General features: G+C 36.4%; 1 protein-coding gene across 4 annotated transcripts in view; it reads left to right on the forward strand.

Moving 5' to 3' along the window:
- atg5 (ATG5 autophagy related 5 homolog (S. cerevisiae)) overlaps positions 1–24,781 on the forward strand; it is a 32,652-nt gene that overhangs the window by 6,380 nt on the left and 1,491 nt on the right. For all 4 annotated transcript variants that reach the window (XM_008430858.3, XM_017309749.2, XM_008430857.3 and 1 more), the window contains exon 7: positions 11,021–11,138. In XM_008430858.3, coding sequence (XP_008429080.1) covers positions 11,021–11,138 — 118 coding nt within the window. The remainder of the gene's footprint in view (positions 1–11,020; positions 11,139–24,781) is intronic.

Here is a 24,781-nt window from a genome sequence, read left to right on the forward strand (position 1 = left end):
TCACAACACTCTACTTATTATAAAAGCTAATTTTTAGCCTTTCTGAAAACGGAATCAAACATATTTTTACATGTCCTTACTTATTCTTGTGACCTTTGATATTTTCAACATTCATCTAAATAGGAAAAGCCTGCTGACCGGACGTATTTACTGGTATCTATTATTTTTTATTTTTTTTGAAAGGATGTGCTTGCTTCTGTACATTTGATACCTGTGACAACCATTGTTTTCTACAATTCTGTTGCTCCGAGTCGAGGCAGTAGGCGAGCTTCGGGGTTGAGTCTGGGAAGAAAAAGCAGAAGCAGACAGGCAGCCTAAGGTCGGGTGTTTCCACCGAGCACTAGCTTTATCCTGACTCAGGTAAAAAGTCCCCTTAGAGGACAAGAAAAAAAGACGGCGGCATGAATAAGAGGCTGATTCTCGGATGGAAAACATTAGCATGCTGCAGGCCAGACACCAGGGAGAAAAGCTCTTTGAGTCAAGTGTGAAGCAGAGCAGGGATGGGAAGAAAAGTGTGGAAAGTTATGGTGCAACTTCCAGGTTTTTGTAACATTAAAGGGGATCCCCATGCAGTCCTGAAAAGGCTTAATTAGTCTGGAATTTTATTTCAGTATTTTCCAGGTGTCTACATAGAAAAGAGGAAAAAGAAGATTGGAGAAAAAATTATATTTTCAGGCTTTTCATGTCCCATAGTGTAAATGTTTCCTTCTTTTTTCCATCCTGGTGTCCTTCCTTCCTTTCCTCATTTCATTTTTTTTTCTTTTCTGCATTGTTTTCTGTTTTCCCCTCTTTTTGTATCTTTATTTTTCCTTCTTCGTGTCATTTCTTTCCTCTATTATGTCTCATTCATTCCTTCCTTACTTTTTCCTGCCTCTTTTTTCTGTCTATACTTTCCTTATTTCCTGCTTCTGTTGTTTCCAATCATAAATATCTCACAAATCTCTAGATAGTTTTGGTACCAGAATTTTTATCAGAATTCTGATAAACTGAATTTGAAAAAGTCTGGAATTTTTATATGAAAAAATGTTTAAAGGTTACCAGCAAAACCAAAGGAATTTCTTTTTGCAATCTGTTTGAAAGGGTCCATTGAAATAAATCTAAAATAAAGACGGCGGATAAACCAATAAAAAATTGATCTGGCCTTAAATGACTGTAAGTTGTCATGTGATGGAACAGAAATAGAGTTTTCGGTGTGAAGAAAACAGTAATAAGACACTTGTGTTAACCTTCCTACCAAGCATGTTTTTCCATCACCATATCTACTTTGACAGCTGGTAATTTCCCAGTGTTAAGTTAAAGCCCAAGTTTTAATAAAACCTCCACATATGGCTACATTTACATTTTTCACAACATTTGGAGGGGTGAAGGATGCACAGCTCTAGGTCACTGTCAACACTCACACGCTTTTTGATTTTTTTTTGCAAAAAAATTAAGTGCTTTTCTCTTTAACTTTCACATCTTTGAAATATCCATAAACTGTTTAACACTACGAGAAAAGCATTCTTGCTTTCAGTCATAAAACCAGCTCTTTAAAGTGGCCGAGTGAAACATGCAGTCAAACCAACGCAACACGCCCTCTTAGACAGGCACTTGCTGTTGCTGTGAAGCCATCTAGCTGCTGGCGGGGAGAATGAGGCCAGACCGTCCCAGCTTCAGGCTTAATTGAAAGTTTCTGTGGTCATTTATGAGCTGCCATGGTTTCATGACAATTGCAACATCAAAGCGTAAGCATAATTCCTGAAAAGTCTGGCTTGTTGTAGAAAAGAGTGTGGTTTGAATCCGACAAACTGATAAATATTTACAACTGCAAAGAGTCTGGAAAGTCTGGAGTAAAATGTAAACAAAATCAGTTAATTATGATCAGAAGAAATACGCTTGACGATAGTTTTTTTTTTTTAAGGATACTTGGCTCAGAATAGGCCAGTATAAATGCTCATGGAGCGCATTAATACCTTAATGCCATGGTTTTATTGTTTAAAACAAAACTTTAAAAAGAAAATTTCCTTCTTTACTCAGTTTGTTTAAAATGTTTAAAAACACGACTACTATAATATCACATAATAAAATAACATATAATAATTCTTATATTGGAAACATTATTATACTTTTTACTCTATGTTTATTCTTATAATGTCAGAGGAACTGGGTTGAATAGTGAATAAACACTTCACTGAAATGGTGAATTGTGAAACCACAGTTCACTATTTCACACCTGGCCAATCAGCTTTATTGGCCAGGTCTATTCACACAAACAAGGAATTGGACTTTGTTTACACATGCTCCCAGTTTAGACATTTACATTCTACTTAAGCTGTTAACATGTAAATCAAGTTTATTTGCAAAGCACATTTCAGCTGAAAGTTCTTTACACCATCAAAACATTATTCAGTAGCCAATTATGAAACGGCAATAAATATTAAATTTTGTCAAATGTCGCCAAAATCAAGTAGATATACATATAATGTATTGATCAATGTTCCAGTTATTAATCAATCAAAGGCTCACTGTTTTGCTTTTTTCTGGAAGTTTGTTCCAGAGCATAAAAACTAAATTCTGCTTCTCCAGTTTTGGTTCTGGGGATGCAAAGTAGACTAGAATCAGAAGACCTGAGTGGTCTATAAGGTTGATGAGACACCAGGTCTATAATGTATGTCGGTGCTGCTGAGCCATTCAGGGATCTATAAACGGTCTATTGTTTGAGCTACAGGGTGCCAGTTTAAGGATTTGGTGTGATGTGCTCTATTTTCCTAATTTTTGTGAGAACACGAGCGGCAGCATTCTGGTTCAACTGAAACTGTCAGATTTTTTTTTAGGCAGACCTGTATAGACACTGTTGCAGTAATTAATGAGACTAAAGATATGGATGAGTTTCTCAAGCTCTTGCTGGGACATTAGTCGTTTAATTCTGGAAATGTTCTGATTTTGCAATTGCCTTTATATGTCTCGGAAGGTTCCGGTCTGAGTTCATCACTACACCCAGTTTTCAGGCCTAATGCATAACTTCAGTTATGACACATCTTTGCATTGGTTTGTTCTAAGCATCTGCTCAGTGTTTGAATGGGTTCGTGATCACATTTACTTAAACTTCAAAGAAAGATTTAAAATCAAAAACCAAACCATTTGTCTTTTTAAAGTAATAGAATTAAAAACATCAAGACCGCTAAAAGATCAAAAGGTCACGTAGCCTATTTAAGGATTATATAAGAGCTTGATGTTATTAGTTTAATTATCAGTCTCAGTAGAAACTATGTGGTTCAATGATTCAAATCTTATTTCTAGATAAAGTACTATTATTGTATATCACAAGTAATTTTTTCCACTTTTATTTTTCAGAAATATGCAAAGTAAGCACAAGAAGTATCAGACCTCATGGTTAATATGTTTTAATTTGAACAATTCTATCAAAAAACTATTTAAATTTATTGGGATTTACTTGGACATTTTTGTAAAGCTCTCAACAATAACGTACCCTTCTCCGAACTGTACGATTTTTGATTAAACTTTGATTTGAACTAAACTGAATTGGTGGGATATCATCTATCTGTGCATTGCGACATTACAGAGAGGTGCTGCTGCCAATTTCTACATCCAATGTGGTTTGTCCTGCTTTGCTAGCTTTGGCTGTCAGACTTGTGTTGATGTGCCAGTTTCTACACACCACCATTTATTCACACTCTCATAAAGTCACAAAAAAATCCTTGTAACTCAAGATGGGCCTGATGGGCCTTTAATTGCATCCTGTTTTTAGGTACAATGGTGCAGTTTAGATTGTGATGCATCGCTGATGCATCTTTGCGCAAGTTCTAAGTGTAGGAAGTGACAACACCAAATTGGTGTGTTCATGTTTTTGCATGCTGAAACATGCTGCTCTTGCCATTACAAAGATGATTTCTTAATGGAGGCTTAAAAGTTATGTAAGAATCAAGTGTGGCATGACAGTCCTTTGCTTTTGTTTTGGTCTTAACAGCCAAAACATCAGTGTTGTTTTCAGTTAGTATGAATCGACAAAGGCAGCATAGTGAAGTGGTATAATTGAGGGATCTTGATTAAAATAAAATATCAACAAGTAGTTTATTTCACCAATTCCTTTCAGAGTGAAGCTTGTGTAAATAGATTTATACATACGGTGTGATGTATTTCAAGCATTTATAACGATTGATTTCATTGGTTATGCTGATAAATATCCAGTATTTACTGTCTCTGAAAATTAGAATAGGATTTTTAATATAGATATTTGGTCCTCCTGAAAAGTATCGAGTGCATGGTACATGATTATCCTGTAGCTCTGCTGAGGTGTTAAGGAAGCCACATTTGCTCTAATAGTGGCCTTTAACTCTTCTGCAGTTTTGGATCGGGTGTCATTTGAAAGACAAGGTGCTGTGATGAACCAGCTTCTTTACGAATGACTTTACATTTTCAGTTCAATTGCTAAAATAAATTAACTTTTTATTATTAGCCAAATTTATGGCAATGCAACTCTGCAGAGCATTTACTGGCAAATTAAAACTGAATTTTATGTGCAAGGCCTGTTTAAATAATCTGTCTGGAAGGAAAAAAAACTGAGGAGAACAAAACTCTTTGACACTTGAAAGTTAATGTATTAAAAGTTATGTAAGAAAGTTAATTTATCGCAATTATGTTCATACCTTGATACCTAGAACCACTTTCCCTCAACAGCTTTGTGACTTAGACCAGCAGAAATCAGTTACCCTCAAATGGTGTTAAGCTTATGTTATATATCACTTTTTTTCAGTTGCATTTTTGGAGAATTGGTCACATAAATGCACAAAAACATATACTTGCACTGTAATTAATGAAATATTTTGATGTGTAAATGGCAGCACTTGGAAAGATTTTATGTTTCAATTGTTTATTTTTTGTTTTTTTATGATGTAAAGCACTTTGAACTGCCTTGTTGCTGAAATATCCAATCAAATAAAATTTCATTAGATTTTTATTTTTTATTTTATTTATTTTAAGGTTGAGGGTTTTTTGAAATATCATTACTAACATTTCTTGTTAATGTGTTTAGTATTGAGAACTGCTTCACACAGTTTCTCTCAACAAAAAACATTTGAAGATGAGTACAGCAGCATAAAATATAATGAAAGACAAAGAAAAATTAATGGAACGACAAAATATCTTGAGCAAAATGAAGTCTGCTCTCAAATACACACACGCACACCTGGATTCCTTTAAAGTCTAAGTGTTGTATTTAGTGTAAATAATGTGACACGTTTGATGCTCACAGAATTAATGACAACATTCAGTCTAAATAACAGAGAGGCTCATTTCCGTCTGGGTGTCTGTGGGGTGGAAGGCACCTCATCTGGCAGGGATGGCAATTAACGTGTGCAAATATGTGTTTTGTTTTGTTTTGTTTTATTTATGAGTTGCAATAATTTAAAAAGAGCAATGTGAACAAAATTCACATTGCAAAACATGCAGTAAATTCTGTATATGGATGCTCTTAAACCTATTGTTTCTTCCTTGATCATTATTGTAAGGTCTCTGAATTGCAATGATGAACATGTTATATTTTTTCTCACTTGGTCTTAAAAATAAAATCTGATTATTTTCATACAAAATCCAATTCTAATCATTTTTTTGTTTTGTCAGACTTACTAAAAATTAAAAATGACAAATTATTTTACAGAACCTGCATTTATTTCAGTCATCCACTCTTGAACTTGACCTGAATTCAAAGTTCAAATAAATACAAACTGTAAAATAAGATGGTAGGAAGTGGGGAGGCAGACATCACTCAGAACTATGGAAACCCAAGGAGTTCATTGGTTTAAGAAAAAAATTCAGATTTTCCAGGAATTATGTCTTCAGAAACAGAAAATTCAATTATTTAATAAGTCATTGCCCAGTCCTTTCCATTACTTTTCCCTAAACACTTTCTCACATTTCTATAGGTCTACACATTGCCAAATTTATTGCCACTTTCATTCTATTAGTAGTATTATGTTGGTCTCATTTCTATCGTTGCGTGTTTACGTGCGTGCATTTACTTTGTTTTTCTAGTCTCTCTTCCTGCTCTAACAATGATGCCACTGCGATTTACAGTAAAGACGCAGCAGGTCCAAACCCCCTTACTGTGAGGAAAGTAAATATTCTTTTAAAGAGACAGCTTTGCATTGTGTTTGCACTGTAGCAGTTGCCACTTCATGACTCATTGTTACTCACCAAACCCCAATGCAAGAGCTTGCAAATAGCCTCCAGCCACCCCTTCTTCGGGAAGGTGCCACCTTCGACAAATGCATGCCTATTGCCTTCCAGGTATCTTGTAATGACTTAATCAGATGAGGGGGCTGTGGTGACGGTACAAAATATGGGATTGCTGGAAACAGTTGTGAGAAGACTTGCCAGAGGCAACAGGTGATATGCTTGTTTTGTTGGGCAAGTGGCGCTTCGCTGCGTTTACAGTAATGGCTTTAGTTGAAACATGACTGTCAGTGGAAAATATTTTTGTATTTAGTTTCCTCTGGCAAGCAGCTGAAGAACGACCACGCATACTCTAAGCTGTGTTGTCAGGAAACTGCTGATGCATTCAGCTGTTCTGGGTGACTCTAAATATGACTAAAATATGGAAATATCAGGATTGTGGTTGATATGTAGCACACAGGCTTCTGATCAATGCCATCAAGTTCTGCAGAAGTCAAATATAGAAGTTTGTTGTAAGCCAGAAGGAAACTCCTACAACATGCAGGACAGTGGACCTGAGGACAAAGGCTGAGAAACACAGTTTTTTGGATTTTTGGAAATGTAGTAAATGTGTTATTACAATTTGTAGACTATTTAGATGTGTCAGTAAGGGAATAGTGTTTGGGGAGCAATTATATGTCTTTGTTTATCTTTCTGGCTTTGTCTCGCTTCATTTCTAACCTGCTGAGTTCTTCTCCATGTCTATTTTGATTCTTCAGCTTTATTTATGAAAGTTCACAACATATCTGAGTGTTGTGATTGACTCAGTCCTGAACCTCCAAACACGTACAAAGTTCACCATCTATCACCTGAAGAACATTTCAGGAGGCGTACAGCCAATCAATGATGAGGAAAATAAATAGTCCTACTGGATTGGCTGCAAAGCAGCTGAAATGCTTACTATGTCTGTGATGCATGGTATTTCAGAGTGCTGAAATACTAATTCTAAGCATTCAGCTTCCCAGTTCCATTTTCTTTAGAGTATTTTAGATATGCTCTACAAAAGAAAATCCATGAACAGACATATTTTCTTTAAATAGTTGTGACTTGTGTTCCACAGAAAAGTCCACAAATAGGTGAATCTGTGAATACACCTATTCGCAGATCATACCGTTGGAGTTTTAATTTACCAACAGCTGACCTCAGACTCCAGTGGCTATGCTTTCGCTCACCCCTGTCTGTCTGGAATGGCACATGGGTTGACAGTGCTTTATTCCAGTCCATTATTTTACCTTCAATTAGGTAGATTGATGTCTCCCGCATCAATTAGGGCACATCTTGAGTTCCGCCGGTCTTTTCCATCAGCGAGAGCAGGTGATATCTTTTCACCTAAATCCTAATGACACCTCACTCTCTTTGTATTGCCATGTGCTGCTGTGCCAGCTAAGGTGTCAGGCCAGCTGAAAAGAAAGTGTCTTCATCCAAACAGTATCGGGCTTCTCTCCTTGGGGATCAATAGATCTTCTTTGTACGTTGGCCAGCTCAATAATTCATGACCACCTATTTAAAAATGCAATGAAGTAGCTGTCACTTAGCACACTCTCTCTGCTCTGGCTCTGGATTGTGATCCTGCACGAAAGGCCTTGCTTCCTGTCAGTGACTCAGTCTTTCTGCGTAACCTGAGCGCCGACTTCGCGCCTCTACTGCCACCTTCCTCTTGCTGGTTCTCGCCTGGCTCTGGGGTGTGTAGTTACCATTTGGATACTTGATCTTAGGCTTTGCTGGTTTCCTTTTCTCAACTCCATGATTAGACCCTATAGAGTGTCAAACTCCCTGTTTGACACCTCAGGTTGGGTATCGGTCTGCATCATGACTGTTTCGGAGAAGACAGTTCTTTTATTCTGCTGTAGCTCTTTGTAGGTAAAGCGAGGCAGGAGCTCTTTCTTGCAACAGTAAAATTCAAAAGTTGCGATCAGATTAAGGATGTTTTGTAATTGACAAGACAGTCAGGGACATCCATATGTACTGTTACCTCTTATTTCTATGAAGACTGTAGGTCCTTACTTTAGGTATGAATTAATCAAATCTAAGGCCTTGATTAAATCAAAAGCATTTTTAAAACATTGTCAACCTGAACAATCAAATTTTATTTAACTTAAAATATTTTATGAAACTTAGATCTCTTTAGGTTCATTTATTAAAATTACCTTTTAGAAGGATTAAATATATATGTTGAATTCTTGACTTCAACTGTATTATACCATACCAAAAATGGCATGGTCAAGCATAACATTTTATTTTAAATAATTAGAACGTTAGTTTTGACTAATTTGTAACATCTGGTTTAAAGATAAAATCTTTGTAATTGATCTTGCATCAACTCTGTTGCCACCTGTCACAAACTCTTGGATGGTCTCCAGCCCATGAACACTTTTTTTAATGATGTCAGAACTTGGGTCACTTGGTAACAACCACTAAATCATTCACCTGCGCTTTAAGTGACTGACATTGACAAAGTGCTCTGCTGCTGGAATCGATTTAAAGAAAGACGTAAATTTCACAGAATGCTAAAAATGACATGCCTGGATGACTTTTCACTGGATTGTCTCGCTGTGGTGTTTGCAGCTAGTATGTTTACAAAAATCTCACATATCTGAGATTATTTTGTGAGAAATTTAAACTCACCAAGTGTAAATTTACAGACCCATTCAATATATTAGAATATATTTAAAAACCCATTTGATAATAATAAAAACATGACCTTTAAGATGAGTATCAGACCAATAAAAAAACATTTTAAAGCAGAAATGTGGGCTTAAAGAAAAACATAACAAGTCCACCCAGTCAACCGGCCATCACAGACCACCAATGTTCCGAAGACTCTTTTACTATTACACATTCATTTAAGAGCTTAAACTTCTCTGGAAATGGTTGACTAATCAAATTAACCACTTCCAATTTAGTTTTTTTTTACTTTTCCACCAAAGCCTTTTAGGCTCGACTCTATGAAAGTAGTTCAAAGACCAGACCAGTTTCTACTTGAAGAATTGTCAAAGCATGAGTTCTTGAGTAAATCTCTCACAACTGTGGACACTCTTATCTGGCGTCTGTTGGTAATTTTACAGGGTTTCTTTCACATCCATTTCATGGAATGTTGTGGTGACTCGGTTGAGTCAAAAACAGTGGAACACTGTATTCCTGAGAATATTTCAAAGTTGTTTATCTTTTCTGTCATGATTTACTCCGTTTACATTCAGCCGTTGCTCCTTCCCAGAGCATTGTGTTTTGTTGTCAGAAGTAGGAAAACCTTTACTTCCTGGATCACTTGACAAATAACTTAGGGAGGCTATGGCCACAGTTCAAAGACTCATCATAGTGAGAGCATGTATCATTCCATAAGTATATACAATGTCAGAAAAGGAACGATTACACTGATAGAGCAGATGTGATCCCAGATTAAGCTTCTTATAATATTCTGACCATTTCAGTTAGAAAATTATTTCTAATAGTTCCTCATGCCACTCATCAAAGAGGAGCTAAACTGTACGGATGATTACAAGGAATTTAGACCTGTGGGTCACAGTGTGAACGACATTAAATAGATGTGTTTAAACCTTAATAGAAGTTGTGGACTTGTCTTTTATGGACTGATTGAGACATTCACTATTCTGTTCTTTCCCTCTGAAAAGCTTGGAGTGCCAGACGAGCTTTTAGTCTCAGTTGGAATCTATTTTTCTTCTAGCTACGCACTAAAGTACCAGATAATGAGATCCAGACTGATTCTGAACAATAAAACATCTCGGCGTCGCTTGTAACATCTGTGAAATCAATGTAGATTGCTTAATATTACATACTAAACATTGAGGCTCATCAAACCACCACTTCGCCAGGTTTTCATTCACGACATCTTGCGTACATCCTGTTGTGGATTCTTTCACTCCCTGCCCTTCTAACCTCTATTAATCACATCAGAAATTTCCCACAGTGTTTTACAGAAAGCCAGTGCTTTTACTGGACATTTTGTTTTTTCCCCAAAATTACCTAAATCAAATTTATATTTTGACTGAGGGGAAAATGCTTTAGTTGGATGTCTTGAACCTTCAGCATCAACATGTGAAATTAAATATTGCATAATCATAATAACCATGCCCCTTGAAACACAAACTAAAACCTTTTTGTATTTTATTTTTAAATTATTTGGTACACCAATACAAACTAACACATAGCTGTAGTGGTGTTCTTTGAAGACTAGATATTTTTAGAGAACATTAATGAACTGATGACAACAGAGACCAGAGAAAACACTGATGAACACATAAGTATCGAAAATCAGTTATTGAAAGTATACATGGTGTTCAATAAAATTTGTCAGCAGCTCTCTCTCTTTAAATATTAAAGAAAAGATAGATATTTTTGCATACAACTGGAGGCAAACAGAACTATGAAGTTAGAATAGATGATCCTTTATTATCCCACACCTAAGAAATTCAGGTGTGCAAGCAGCAAGTTGAAGGTAAATAAAAGTATGCATATTCAAAGACAAGGAAGATGTATGTAAAATAAGAATAGGAAACTGACAAATGGTAAATTTACAATATAAGAAAAGTACTGCTGCACAGTTATTAAAAATGTCATATTATGTTCAAAAGAAATGTGTAACTTAGTGGGGTAGTTAAAAAAAATCTGAATAACTTTCCATGTCCATAAAAAAACATAAAAAATGAAAAAAATGTAAATAACAGCAGGGATGTAAACTCTTACTGAGTTTGACAATGTCCTATTGAGTCTGTAGAGTAAATATTTGGCATTTGACAGATTAGAGTTATTTTATTAATGTGTATTAGTTTAATTTGCTGTGCTTTAATTGCAGACGCTGAGCGACAGGCCATTCATCCAGAAACTGTTTCGCCCTGTTTCGCCCGACTGCAATGCACACACACTTGGCGACCTGCTGAAGGAGATGTATCCAGATGCTTTGACAAATGATGGTAAGCAATCAAGCAGCTATTTCAAGCATTACCAGCTGAACCACTAAGTACAGACAATTTTTTGCCTGATATTTTAAATTAAATTTAAGCGGTTTTACTCTTGATAAAGAAAAAGGAAAGGACTGTCCTCAAGGTTATTTAATTTGTTCTACTTGTGAAGGAATTTTTGAAATCCACATTTTCTGATAAAACTACTGGAGGACAAAGATAAATAGCATTTGCATTGAATAAAGATGTGGGCAAACGCAATGAAAGTGAAAGGAGGGAGTGAGAGGAAAGCTTAGATATGACAAGAATTTTGAGTTTTCCACCAGACATGTAACACACTTGGCTATCAAGGATGGCTATGTGTGTCATTTATCTTTACATCAAAGCTTCCACCTACACTCACTCAGATAACGGCCCAAAATACATTTAAGTTGGATGTGAAGTTTACAAAATATTAGGGATCTAGACCAAACTGCTTGTGTCTAAACACTTCTGGTGACGTCTACTAAAAATGCAGCTCAAATTGACTTTATAGACAACCAATTATGAAACCGAGTTGGTAAAAAAAAAAAGTTCTATTGCATAAATAACTGGCTCAACATTCAGAGTTGAAGAGTGTTGATGTGGAGGAAAATCTAACAATAACTTCACTGAAAATATGAATGCAATGTGGAGTCAATTACAACACATTCCTCTTTATCGCCACCTAAAACTGACATTTTTTTTTATAATTGTGTGTATCTTTTCAGTTAGTTCACATGCCAGACAATGGCTGCTTTGTTTTATCCGATATGCTGCTGGGGTGCAGCAATATATAAAATTTACATGCCAATACCGAGTTCAAGAGTCAAGTTTCATGATACCATAATATCATTGTTTGAATAATCTGAGGAAATACGAATGCATCACATTTTCCTCAGCCTTGTCTCATTCTCCTTGAGCTTTAGCACACTGGTTTATACAATTTATTTCAGGTCCAAACATAAGGCAGACCATCCAACTGCTGTAACACGTTGTTGGAAACCAGAGTTGGACTGCATAGCACATTAAATATAGGGAGTCATACTTAATCTACTTTCCTTTACACCTCAATCTTAATTTTATTTTGCCAGATGAGGTCACACAACAGAAAGTAGATACTGGTTTGAGAGAGACGTAACCTTTAAGAGAAATATGATGACGTATTAATATCACATGCTTTGTAATCTCATGAAACCCGTTTAATATATAGCATAAAAAATTAATATATAGCATAAAAAATTAAGTACTAACACGTAGGCTTGTCATGAGAGCATGTTTTGCTGAATGATGAACTGTTTCACAAATTATTGTGAAATGTAATACTATGATAATAGTAATGCAAATTCCCTCTCTCAGAAACCAACTTGTATTCTGTAGAGAACACTTAACACTGAAGCTGGAAGATATTTGAAATATCCAAAATAAAACACAACCAAGAACGATAAATGGAAATAAAAACTGCAGGCAACCACAACCATAAATTAAATTGATTGTCTCTGAACCAAAATATTAATCAGAATGGATATGATCAATTAATAAAACTAAAGTGTTTATTATACAACAGATTTACTTACACGTTACCTGGTAATAGTAGATCTTTGGTCATCTTGAACCCATTTAGAACACCTGAATTCAGTAAATTCTCTTTTTTTTTTCACTTTTGGTTTAACTTGTTTTTCCAAAACAAACTATCCAGGTTTTTAAAATTTAAAAAAGGTTTTAAATCTAGTTATTAAAACAGTAGACAGTTACCCTGAGTGATTTGAATACATTTGTTTTTACTGTAATTTTATTGATCTGCATAAAACACACAAATGGTAGTAATTGAACCGTACCTGTTGGTTCCTGGTTTCTAATTATATTCGGACAGCAGATGGAGCTTTTAAGTTCTGTGGGTTTGTGGTGTACCCTGGAGTTGCAGCTGTAAGGGAGGAGAGCTGATGATGAAAGAAGAGATGAGAGGAAAGGGATAGAGAAAGGCCAAGCAGCAGTCAAAACAGAGAGTGTCTGCAAAAGAAGAGAGGGGAAGTAGATAAAGAGACAATAGTATGTTGGGAGTACAAACCCGCAGGAGACTCACCTGCACAGAGGCGACAACCATTAACACCGCCTTCTCTTGTCTGTCTGCCTACCTGTCTGTCTAATAGCCACTGTCTTTGTGTCTCCATCCAGCATCTCTTTGCTTATATCTCACACTCACTTTCATATCCAGAACTGAAAACTCTGACTGGATTGTAAGATTTTTACTCAGTTGTATCAGCTACTCATCACCAGAAAATATTTTATTTGGTTTAAATACAGCAATAATACCTACAGAAAAGATTTTGTTAGAAGTAGGAGGTGCGTGGCTCAGTCGGTAGAGCAGTTGGACTCATCAATGAAGCCGTCTCGTTGTCAGTTCTCAGATTACATGTGAGATTACTGTTGAATAAAAGGGCACCAGTTCCAAAAGCACTCCTTAAAAACGCCAAGAAAATGTGTTTTGAGCTTGTGTCACTAAAACATTGTGCCCAGTGTTGCTACATATCTTAAGTTTGATAGATTTATTTATTTATTTTTTATTGAAATGGGATAGCACATATTAATGAATGCACAATGTTGTAAATACACCAGATTTAGCAAAATGCTCATTTCCATTCAAAGTCCCATAAAATAAACACAAGATACAAACATTTATACAATATCTTACATAAAAATACAAAATACAGTAAAAACAAACAAAACCTCTTTTGTATTTGCGAAATTCTTCAAAGATACCTTAGGTTTAATGATCATAGAGCTTGACACCAAGCACCTTGAGCCTTTGAGTACCCCAAGGCTCAAGTACCCCACATGGGATTTCTTATTTTTTTTATCTGCTCCAATGAAAAATTACTAATTGACACAAAGAAATCCTTTTTCTGTAGGTAAGTCTGAAACCAGTCAAGTACTGGACCACAGAGTCCGACCCAGCTCTCCAGTCACTTCAATAATTTATCATGGTCAATAGTGATGAATGCTGCAATGAGGTCCAACAGAGCCAACACTGTGGTTCTTCCAAGGTCTGTATTTATGTGGTTGTCATTGAACACTTTGACCAGGGCAGCGTCAGCACTGTGGTGAGCACAGAAGCTGGACTGGAAGATGTCAAAGCGTCTTGTTAGGAAGCTATTTAACTGATAAATCAACTTTTTCAATTACCTTATTGATGAATGGAAAGTTACGATTGGATAGTAAATCTGCAGTTGTTTTTTTAAGATTGGATGAAAACAGTTGATGAGTTTATTATTTGAATCAGATCAAATGCAATGATAGACAAACTTTAAGGAAAGTTGTGGATAGGATATCAAGACAGCAGGACGAGGAGTTTAACTGACATATAATTAAACATATTGTTGTTTTGCTTTGCCTTGTTCAGATCCTAGAGTCACAGGAGGGTTTGGTAATCAGGATTATTGGTAACTTTGCTATTGATGTCACAGAAGAATTTATCAGTTGCAGGTTTTTGTGTTAAGTGATTTGTTCACAGTTTTTCCTTGTAGATTTTGCAGGGAACCTGAAGTTGAGTGTTCCGCCATTTTGATAATTGCTACTTTCACTTCTTACGAGTGAACCACTTTTCCACGGTGGCATCTTCCTAACAGACACAACATTCACTTGAATGGGAGCAGTGAAATCTATAACATCTGGCATTTTAAAATGGAAGTTTTCTACCAACTCGTCTACAGAGTGGCATGCTGAAAGGGAGATGTGAGAGTAAACTTGATTGACGGTTTCATAGACCGTACTTGCACTGGCATTTATAAATTCAGGCCGGATTAACAACCCCCAGTTTCCATTGCGAAAAGGATTTACAAATGGGGATTGCTGTTTGCAACGGTGTTTATAAACACAAAAAGTAAGTTAAGGACGAAACTAAATAATATACAACCAATATTAGTGTATCTGTTTCCATGGATGTCATTGTTTGGCTCTGTGGGAACAGTGTGGATCCTTGCATTTTTAGATAAAAGGCTAAATTAAACAGGTTGTTATGTAAAGATCATTATTTTTGAGCAATGTATTTACTTCAAGATCCTTTGTGAAATGGATACAATACTAGAATTCATGTCCTCGTGACACATTTTAATGTTTTCATAGAAACAAGTGTTTTTTGGGGGGTTTTCTCTGGAGCTAAAGTGTTTTTATTGTACAATGCTTAGACTTGGATTCCAGTCTGTAGTAAAAGCTGTTTAGTTTAGGCTTTAGGCAACAAACCATTCAGCCAATGCTTGAGATGGTCTCTAAACATTAACATCTGCTAAACACTATGATCTTCTTGAAGGATATTTTTAACCATTTGATGGATGGTTTTACAGCCCCTGATTTGTTTCAGTCCTGTTACTCTTTATATATTTAATTGGGACAGAATTGCTAAATTTTTATCTAGCGTGAATATTTCCTGGAAAGAAAAATAGCATCTTACTATTTTTTTTTCTACTTGTTTTTTTTTTACCTTGATCTAACTTGTTTTTCTTCTTTGATCCTATATCTCTGTCTCAGGTGTAGTCTTCAGCATCGTCTGTCTGCTGTGAATGCCTTTTATGTCTTTGAGTTTAAATCTCGGCTTTTCTTTTCTCTCCTCCCTCCAGAGGAGTCTGCCAGCCTGCCTGGTTGATCAAGGTGAAAGTGGCCCTTTTGTCTAAAGACGCTTGTTTGGTTTCCTCCTCTTCCTCGGGTGGTAGATAGGTTGGATGATAGCCAAGGATTATGGTGGCGTGTTTGGATTAGAGAACCCGGGGAAGTGTGTTCAGAGACTTTGTAGAGCAGTGGCGTTTTAAGGGAGTGGTTAGCAGGTATTGTTCTTAAGTTCAGAGAACTTTTTTTTATTTTTTTATTATTTTTTTATCTCCAAGACCCTAACATATAACAGTGTGGGGTGCTCTACATCTCTGTGATCTTTCAAACATGAAATAACAACCCTTTCTTTCAAACACACTCCCTCCCTGTTATGTCTGAGAGAGGATTTCTATTGACCCCTCTGGGACCCAGAAACCAGTTGCAGCAAACAAATAGGGGTGGCTTGCATTAAGAGCTGAAACGACTGGGGATTCCCAAATCTTTTCAAAGCCATGGACGAAAGTCTGTGTTGCTGTGAGGCTACCCCCGCGCCGCGTGAACCAAACTCAAAACATTGCGTTCCCGTAAGCAGTGGTCAGCTCTGACGTGTGTTCGTACTGTCTCATGCATTTTGTTTTTCTGAATGCAGGTGTGTTATTGAGCAAGATTTTTGGCAGAACGTTTTGGGCTTATTGCAAAAATCAGTCTAGAGGGCAGTACTTCCCACATGTTCAATGACTGACAGATAATTCTCGTAAGCAAGGTGTCTGTTTTCTTTAAAGGTGTCTCTTTTTAAAATTATTTTTGGAGTTGTGCCTAGTCTTGAAAAACCCTGTCTTGATATCTGTCTGCGAATAGTCAAAGGAAACCCCCACATTATCATAATCCCCCCTACAACTCCACCCTGGCCCCTCCTTCAGCTGGGTGACAAATCCACCCACGTTCCTCCACCTCATTCCCATGTATGGCTCCGCCCACACATGAATCTCGTGCCCCTTCACAGAGCCTGTCTTGGCAGCCAATACAGCTGCGCTTATCAAACACTATGTCTGAATTCAGAGGCTGCAGGGGGAAGTGCAGGTTTCAGTGGCTGTTTTGATACAGATGATAGTGGGTTATGGTTCGAATGTGGAGGCGTTTGAGATGTGCGACAGGGGAATTCAGAATGGCTCGAAAGCCTGCTCGATGACGCTATCTATTGTTGACTGAGATGAGCTCTGCTTTAATCTTTCTGCTTTCTAACTCTAGTCACAACAGAATGGCTAAAAAATAAAACAGACTAATGGACAAACATGTCAAACTACCTTCAACACTGAGAAACCCTTCTGTAGAGAGACCATGACCTATTCTTATTAGTTTAGTGACATTTTCTACAGAATCTTTAGAAAGATTCTTTTGTGGCATGTTTGTATGAAAATGTTATGGATCTGAATCTTCTGTTTTCTCCACTATTAATAGATTTTTTTAATTGTCACTGCCAGCCAAATTTGCCCTTTAACGATTTGTTTGAAATGATTTAGCCGGATGTGAAAATATATTTGCCCCCCTTTTTAAACTTACCTTGCTTTTTTTAGGTTCAGTTTTACAACTTACTGTTTATTGTCATTACTGCAGAAAGAAGAAACCACCTAAATAAAACCAATTATGTAAAGTAGTCGAAACCAGTGTTTTCCAGTGTTTCCCATTGCTGGCCCCTAAGGCACACTGCTCTGTGTGTTTTAGGTAATTCCCTGCTGTAGGCCACCTTATGTCAATTGATGGCTGATTAACCAGCTTATACTGAACTGCAATAATCTGAATCGGATGTGTTTAAAGCAGGAAAACATCTAAAACACTGGTGTTAAAGATCTTGTAAAGCAAAACATTAGGTCTAGTGCTAAAAATATTCCAGAACAGAAAAGATTAAAGTCATCCTGTAAAGGATTGCACAACCATTTCTTAGACTTTGGGACCAAAGTGTGAACCTTACCAGGAATTACTTACCAAACGTACCTGGAAAGAGCAGTAGTGACTTATACATAAGGTCACAAAAGGATCTAAAGCATTGCATGCCTCTTTGACTCATTTGATGTTGGTTCGTGATTCAACAAAAAAAGGCACTGAGCAAAATGCCATCTATTTGTGAGTCCCGAATAGAAAACCACTGCTGACCAAAAAGCGCACAAAGATCTATTTCATATCTTCCAATGAAATGTCTTTGTGATTCCCATGACTTTTGTCAAGATATCTTGTGGACCGATGAGACAAAAGTGGAGCTTTTTGGAATGTGTAACGTCAGAAAAAGACACGCTGTACTGGAACATGGTGGTGGAGCTTTGATGGTCTTGGGCTGCTTTGCCTCTTCAAGAACTGGAGGGTTTGGTGTAATTGCCTTCCCACCCTCCAAAGGGAAAAAACCCACACAAGATTACATTTTGGAGTAACCTAGTCAGAAGTCTATGCTTTTTTTGACATAATAAATGCAATCTTATATTTGAAACTGCTTTTGTAGTTACTCTGATTATCACTCTGTGGTATATAAAAAAGGTTTGTCAAAGAAAGCAAAGAACAGTAGAAGTCTTATGGGGAGGAAATGCATTTTCATTTATTGCACTCTATCAATGGTATGTTTACTTATTCAGTCGTTGATGGGAAAAAAAATAGCATTTACTTGCTTCTTGTAGCATCATAAATGTGTGTTTATTTACCCATTATTTAGTGGATTCTTATGTCAGCTTGTGAGTCCGAACTGCTGCCAGTTATATGGTCGGACACAGTTTGGTGAAAACTTGCGGTCTTCGTAAATGACATTTGGCTGTGCTTAGCTGAAAGAACATGTCGTCTTGGCCAACAGCAGATTACCACTTAACCACAGGGTGTGTGTATGTGTCAGCTAAAAGCCATTTTTTCATACATAAGCGTCCTTCCATTGAAATACTGTTATCAATAATGTTGTTATGGCTTGGAGGAAGCCCACTAATTACATTACCACTGCTGCAGCCTTCATTTTTAGTTTTATTAAAACCTTGTGCTAATTTTTGGCCTGTTCTGTTTTGCCTTGCTAAAGTTTTGGTGGACTTGACTGACTGAAAGCAACATTTACTTGTAGGACTTCTTGCTTGTCCAAATACTGAACATGCAGAATCAGAATTTAAGTTTTTCAGGATTTTCTTCAAGAGCTTATTCCTGGCAAGGAATAATAACCAACTGGAGTACCTTTGAAAGAGTGTATTGTAGTTCACAAAACAATAAGAAACCTTGTATATGATTGGTTCCTCTTATGTGTTATACTTCTTGAACAAGGTTTCATAAACCTGATAAACTGTTTTGGTTTATTTGTAATAGAAGATTTGCATTATTTATAGCATAAGGAAAACTTATTTAAAAAAAAGTTGTTCTCAAAAGAGTAAGGATATTTGTAATGAACAAAAAAAGTAAATAGGTTTATAATCCAAAACGATGCAGAATGGCTTAAATATAGACTTAAATGTATATTTAGTTTAGAAATACTTTTTATGGATTCAAGCAAAGTTTTTCCCATTGTTAATGGCCACTTCAGAGATTCCCAGAAAACGATGGTTATCAAACTGGGAAAACACCTGATTTTTAACATTCCTCACTGTTGTATTGTGTCATGTTAACCTCATGGTTACATCTGCACTTTTCGGCAGCATGAGGGGAAATTAAAGCCTCTGTATTTACTGTAATCACAGGCAATTTTTTTTCTGCCCTTTAATGTAACACAGAGTAGGACTTGTTTTCCTGTTTACGCTGTAATCTCAGTTCTACTCATGAGTTATTAGCTGTCAATCTGAAGGAATTTCAACTTTTTCCCAACATGCTTTGTTTACAGTCTGAGGAGATACTCACCTCGTAGTTCCTGAAATGTTTCAAATATACATATTGTAAGCTACTTGACCATCTTACTCCATACAGTTACTTGTCACTGTAATGTAAATGTGGCAGCAGAAGTCTCTGAAATTTACTGCACATCAACAGTGACATGCAGTAACATGTATTTTTGACATGCTTGTCAAAAATACTCAACATTCAATGCAACCCATTGACTGAGTTTTGAGTTTATTTCCTCAATATTTAACTCAGACAATATATAAAAGGTTTTGAAATGCACTATCAGTGATTTTTGTGACTGATTTTATTCACATTTTTATTTAATTTTAGCTGCTTTTAGTGTTTCTTAAACAACTAAATTGTAGCAAATGGTTTTTGTATATATTTTTTGTACTTGCTAAAATAATAAAAAAATGTATCTGTCTTCACAATAGCCTGTTCAGTCACTGTTCAGACAAATTGATCTGAGGCCTGCAGAAGGGCATAGGTAAATGTACATTTCTGACAGACATTCAACAAAATCATTTTTGAAAACATCTGCAACACCAAAACTCTTGATGGTAATTTGTTTTAAACATATTTGAAAGGTTGATCTAGCAGAATTTTTCAGAGTTTCTGACTTCTGGGTCAATTACAGGGTAACACTAGAAAGCTAGAAAAGTTGGATAAGAGGTAAAATTTCTCAACTGGTGCAAATATTTTTGCAAAGGTTAAATATGTTTTTAGGCTGAGAAAGTTGCTGTTGGGACATTTCCTTTAGACTTAGTTGATCCGTTACTTAAATATTCATATTTTATGCTGAGTTAAACTCATAGGCCCAAAATCTGGGAGTAGTGATGAACCCTGACCTGAACCTTCAAAGCCACATAAAGACAGTTATAAAGTCGGCCTTCTATCACCTGGAAAACATTTCCAGGATTCTCAGTGAGATCTAGAGAAACTCATTAATGCGTTTATCTTTAGTCACATTGATTACTGCAACAGTGTGTTCACAGGTCTGCCTAAAAAATTAGACAGCTGCAGCTGATCCAGAACGCTGCTGCTCATTTCACTAAAACCAGGAAGTTAGAGCACATCACACCAGTTTTTAAGTCTCTACACTGGCTCCCTGTAGCTCAGAGAATAAACTATAAAATACTGTTGTTAGCTTATAAATGACTGAACGGCTTAGCACCACTATACATGAAAGGTCTGCTGTTGTCATAGCAACCTTCCAAACCTCTTGGGTCTTTTTGTTCTGGTCTGCTTTGCATACCCAGAACCAAACATGGAGAAGCAGCATTCAGCTTCTATGCACCACAAATCTGGAACAAACTACCAGAAAACTGAAAAACAGCCAAAACACTGATTTCCTTTAAATCTAGACTAAAAACCCACCTGATTAGAGTTGCTATTGGAACATAATCATGAAACATTAATCAATAATCTGATGTGCAATGATGACAAAATGTAATGTTGACTTTGTGTTCTATAACACAAAGCACTTTGAAATGCATTGTTGCTGAAAGGTGTTATACAAATGAAATTTGATTTGATGGTGATAATGGCTTTAAACCCTTGGTGCAACCTTCTTGGCTGCTTGACTGAAAACACTCTTCAGTAGCAAAGTCACCTTTACCTTCCCCAATATTTAGATTCGCGACTGAACACGTCTCAACTGTTCTGATGGTGCAGATGTTAATTTTGCAATCTGGAACATAGATAAATCTTTTTTTTTTTCCCCAGCATTTTATTCATGTTTTAACAACAGTCTAAAGTGGTTTTACTGTGAGAGTCTGGCTGAGTAATTCATATGTAGGTGGTTATTGGGATGACCTATAGGAATATATATTTGACTGAAAATGTTGTGTAAGATGTGGGTGTTGCATACTGTAGATTTCCCCCGTTTCTCATAATGAGACTGTAATACACCTACTCCACCTACATCTAGTCGAGGCCTGAATGCAAGTGAAGAGTATGAAACGCCTGCCAGAAAGGCGGTGTGTGTGTGCGTGTGTGTGTGGGGGGGTGTGCGTGCGCGTGTGTGTTTGTGTGTGTGAACCAGAGAAAGTGTTTTCTCACCTTTTAACAGTGAAGCGGGATCACACCTTTTACTTTCTGTGCTTTCTGTCCACCTTAACTCCACAGTGTCAACTGGATTTTACTTGTATATATGTGAATAAGTAGAATACTTAACACAATTGATCTAAATTATACTTGTAATTTAGATCTAATTTAAACAATATTTTCATCCCAGTCACTTTTAGTCAGATCACATGGTATCGCAGAAACACAACAACCACGCACACAAACACTCACACTCACAATGGTAGATTAAATAGACTGGTTAATGTAACGGTCATATTTTTGTTGTTGTTTGTATTTACTGTGGGCTGAAGTCAGAGTACACATGCATGGAGAGAACATTAGAACTCCACGCAGAAACACCTCTGGCTGGGATTTGAACCCTTGTAGTCATTTTGCTACAAGGCAAAATGACTACCAGCTGTGGCACCTTGCAGCCTAAAATGAGCTAATATAACTCAATACATCCTTTTATCATTTTGTTTTTACGCTTGTATTTCCATTTCACAAATACTTTATATTTTCAAGTATCCAAGTTTTATGTGTTACTGCTACAAAGGTTTCCATAAAGCAAAAAGCAAGCAATTCTGGTGAAGGGAAAAATCTTAACGTGACGGTTATTGAAAGAAAACACTGCTGCCATTGTTCTCAGTAGGATTATGATCATGCAGACGCAAAGTCAAATCCATTATTTTGCTTTAACATACAAGTTGTAATTTACTCTTTTGCTGAAAATATTTGTTCCAAATAAGATTTCACAGTTCTTAATGAGTTTTACTGTTGGCACAATGCTCCATCTGCACTGTACCACCTTTTTGTTTTGCAACATCTTTATGGTTCCAGCTTGGTGGTTAGCGTCTTGCCACTACCACCAACAGCTCAGCTCTTTGTCTGCATGATTCTTTTTGTTGTTTAGGCATGCTGCAGAAATAATTTCTTTAATTTAAAGAGTTTAATTATTTTCTTTTTGCATATCCTTTTTTCAACAAAGATGCTCGGTTTCTTTACATTTTGTACTCCTCAGCCTCTGATTTATCAAAATTGATATAGGATAGGAAAATCAGATACCTTTATTATGTTATGTTATCAACATTGCAAATTATGCATAACACATAGTTTTTCATTTCACCAGCCTAAGTTTGGCATTCCTTAATTTACCCTCTTTCCATTGCATATGCAACCTTACTACATTTACCAGATTTTCTGTGCAGTATGATTGCATGATATTGCATAAAAAACTTACGAATGCAGCGTTACTTTGTAATGCAGTATCTACTGAGAGGTAATAAATTAAAAGAAAATCCCAAATAGTGCAAACACTATTAGGATATTTTTGCTTTTTTACTGCAGTTTCTTTCAGAATATGCATTTCTGATACCCAAGAGTACTTGATAGCTCATTTTCTGAGAGGAAAATCTACTAAGAGGTTGTATAGGATATTTGATGCAAGGTTTGTGCAGATTTCATCTTGCCAGTTTCCCAGCAGGTGTTGGGTGGAGCTATTTCTCAGACCGTCAGTTAACACATAGCCTCAACCGTCCTCTTGATATTACGTGGAACTGAAATGTCATGTACCCGGTGGGTTGGACTGCTAGTGCTTATGTCTATGTATGTATAGGTTATTATATTTATTGGTGTGTGTGTGTGTGTGTGTGTGCATGTTCCGACGTCGTTGACGGGAAAGGGCCCTTTATTATTCATCCTTGTCACGCACATGCAGCGTTTCACCTATACTTGATGCTGCCACACCACGTTCCACATCCAATTATTTACTTTAAAGTATTACTTTCAAATTAAAATTTCACATAAAAGTAAAAGGTATTTTTGCCTTTTGAGATACTTTCTTGCTTGACAGCTGTGTAAAACAGTTTTTACTTGTTTTTGTGAGTCTGTTTGCTGCAAAAATATTTGGTCTGAATCACAAATAGTTCTAGTTACTTATTATTGGGAAGTAACAATTTTGCATCTTAAATTTTAAACCAAAGTACATACAAGAAATAAATGACCTCACTTGAGCCACATACCTGCATATTTTCACTAAAGATATGGAAAAAATATCATTAGATTATTTCAAATATATTTTTCAAAATGTTGATACTCAAGTTGGGAATACTAATAGCCCTTCTAGTATAAAATATTCATAAACTTATATTGTATTTAGATGTTGCAATTTGTTTACATCATACCAGCTCTTTAGCTGTAAAAGATTTGTTTTACATGATATACGTTTAGTTAAGTTTTAAGGAATTGTGTTAAGTACAGAAAAGTAGCTAATAATATAATGGAATGACAATCTTTAAATTCTTGCAAAGTCTAAAGTTAGAAATGACAACATTAAAAAAAACATGTTTCCTAGATTTGTGTATTTTTTGTCTGACACCAAATTCCTCCAGTGACTTAAAGCCTTTTACTTTTTATTGTCTTTATGCTTTTTAATTACCAACTACTTGTGATGAAGAATAACATTTGTTGAAAGGTTGTGAGAGATCATTGGGCTTCACAGGAAAAGCTCAAAGTATTCATACAACGGCACATTGTTTTTTTTACTACCTGCACAGTAAGAGTGCAACATGTGAAAGCATAGGGCATTTGGCTTACATTCTTACATTTGGTCAACTTCCTGTGGGGGGGGGAAAAAAAAGCTTGAGAATAAATGTTTTCAGACACCTGAATGTCCCTACATGGTCAAATATTGTCGCTGCAAATTACACATCCTCAGTGGGTTCAGTAAAATCGTTTCTCGTAACAAACGTTTTCGGTCGCGGCCTTTCAGCAGCGGGTGGTATCAGTTACAGGAGGCCAGCGCATCCGGACACAAGCCTGTGCTTGCTTACCACACATTGTCAGAATGAAAGGTAGAAATTCAAATCCTGCTGCCAGTGCATTCAAAAACAATCAACTGTCACTTCACTGTTCTTCATAACTGAAAGCACAGTCATAGTCACTTTGGTACTTTCTCTCTTCTTCCTCTGTCTCATCCACCACAGAAGTGGTATTACTGTCGTGTCTGATGTGGTCTGTCTCACCTCATGTAACTATTTCTTTTCTCTGCACAGTTCTTTCCTCAAGTTTAGTCTTTTTATCTTTTTTTAATCAAACCATCTTTTATTTTTTTCCCTTTACGCATCCTTCCTTCTTCCATTACTTGCACTCTTCTTTCC

This window comes from Poecilia reticulata, chromosome 16 (assembly GCF_904066995.2).
Source record: "Poecilia reticulata chromosome 16, P_reticulata-male-v2, whole genome shotgun sequence".
Taxonomy (NCBI): domain Eukaryota; kingdom Metazoa; phylum Chordata; class Actinopteri; order Cyprinodontiformes; family Poeciliidae; genus Poecilia; species Poecilia reticulata.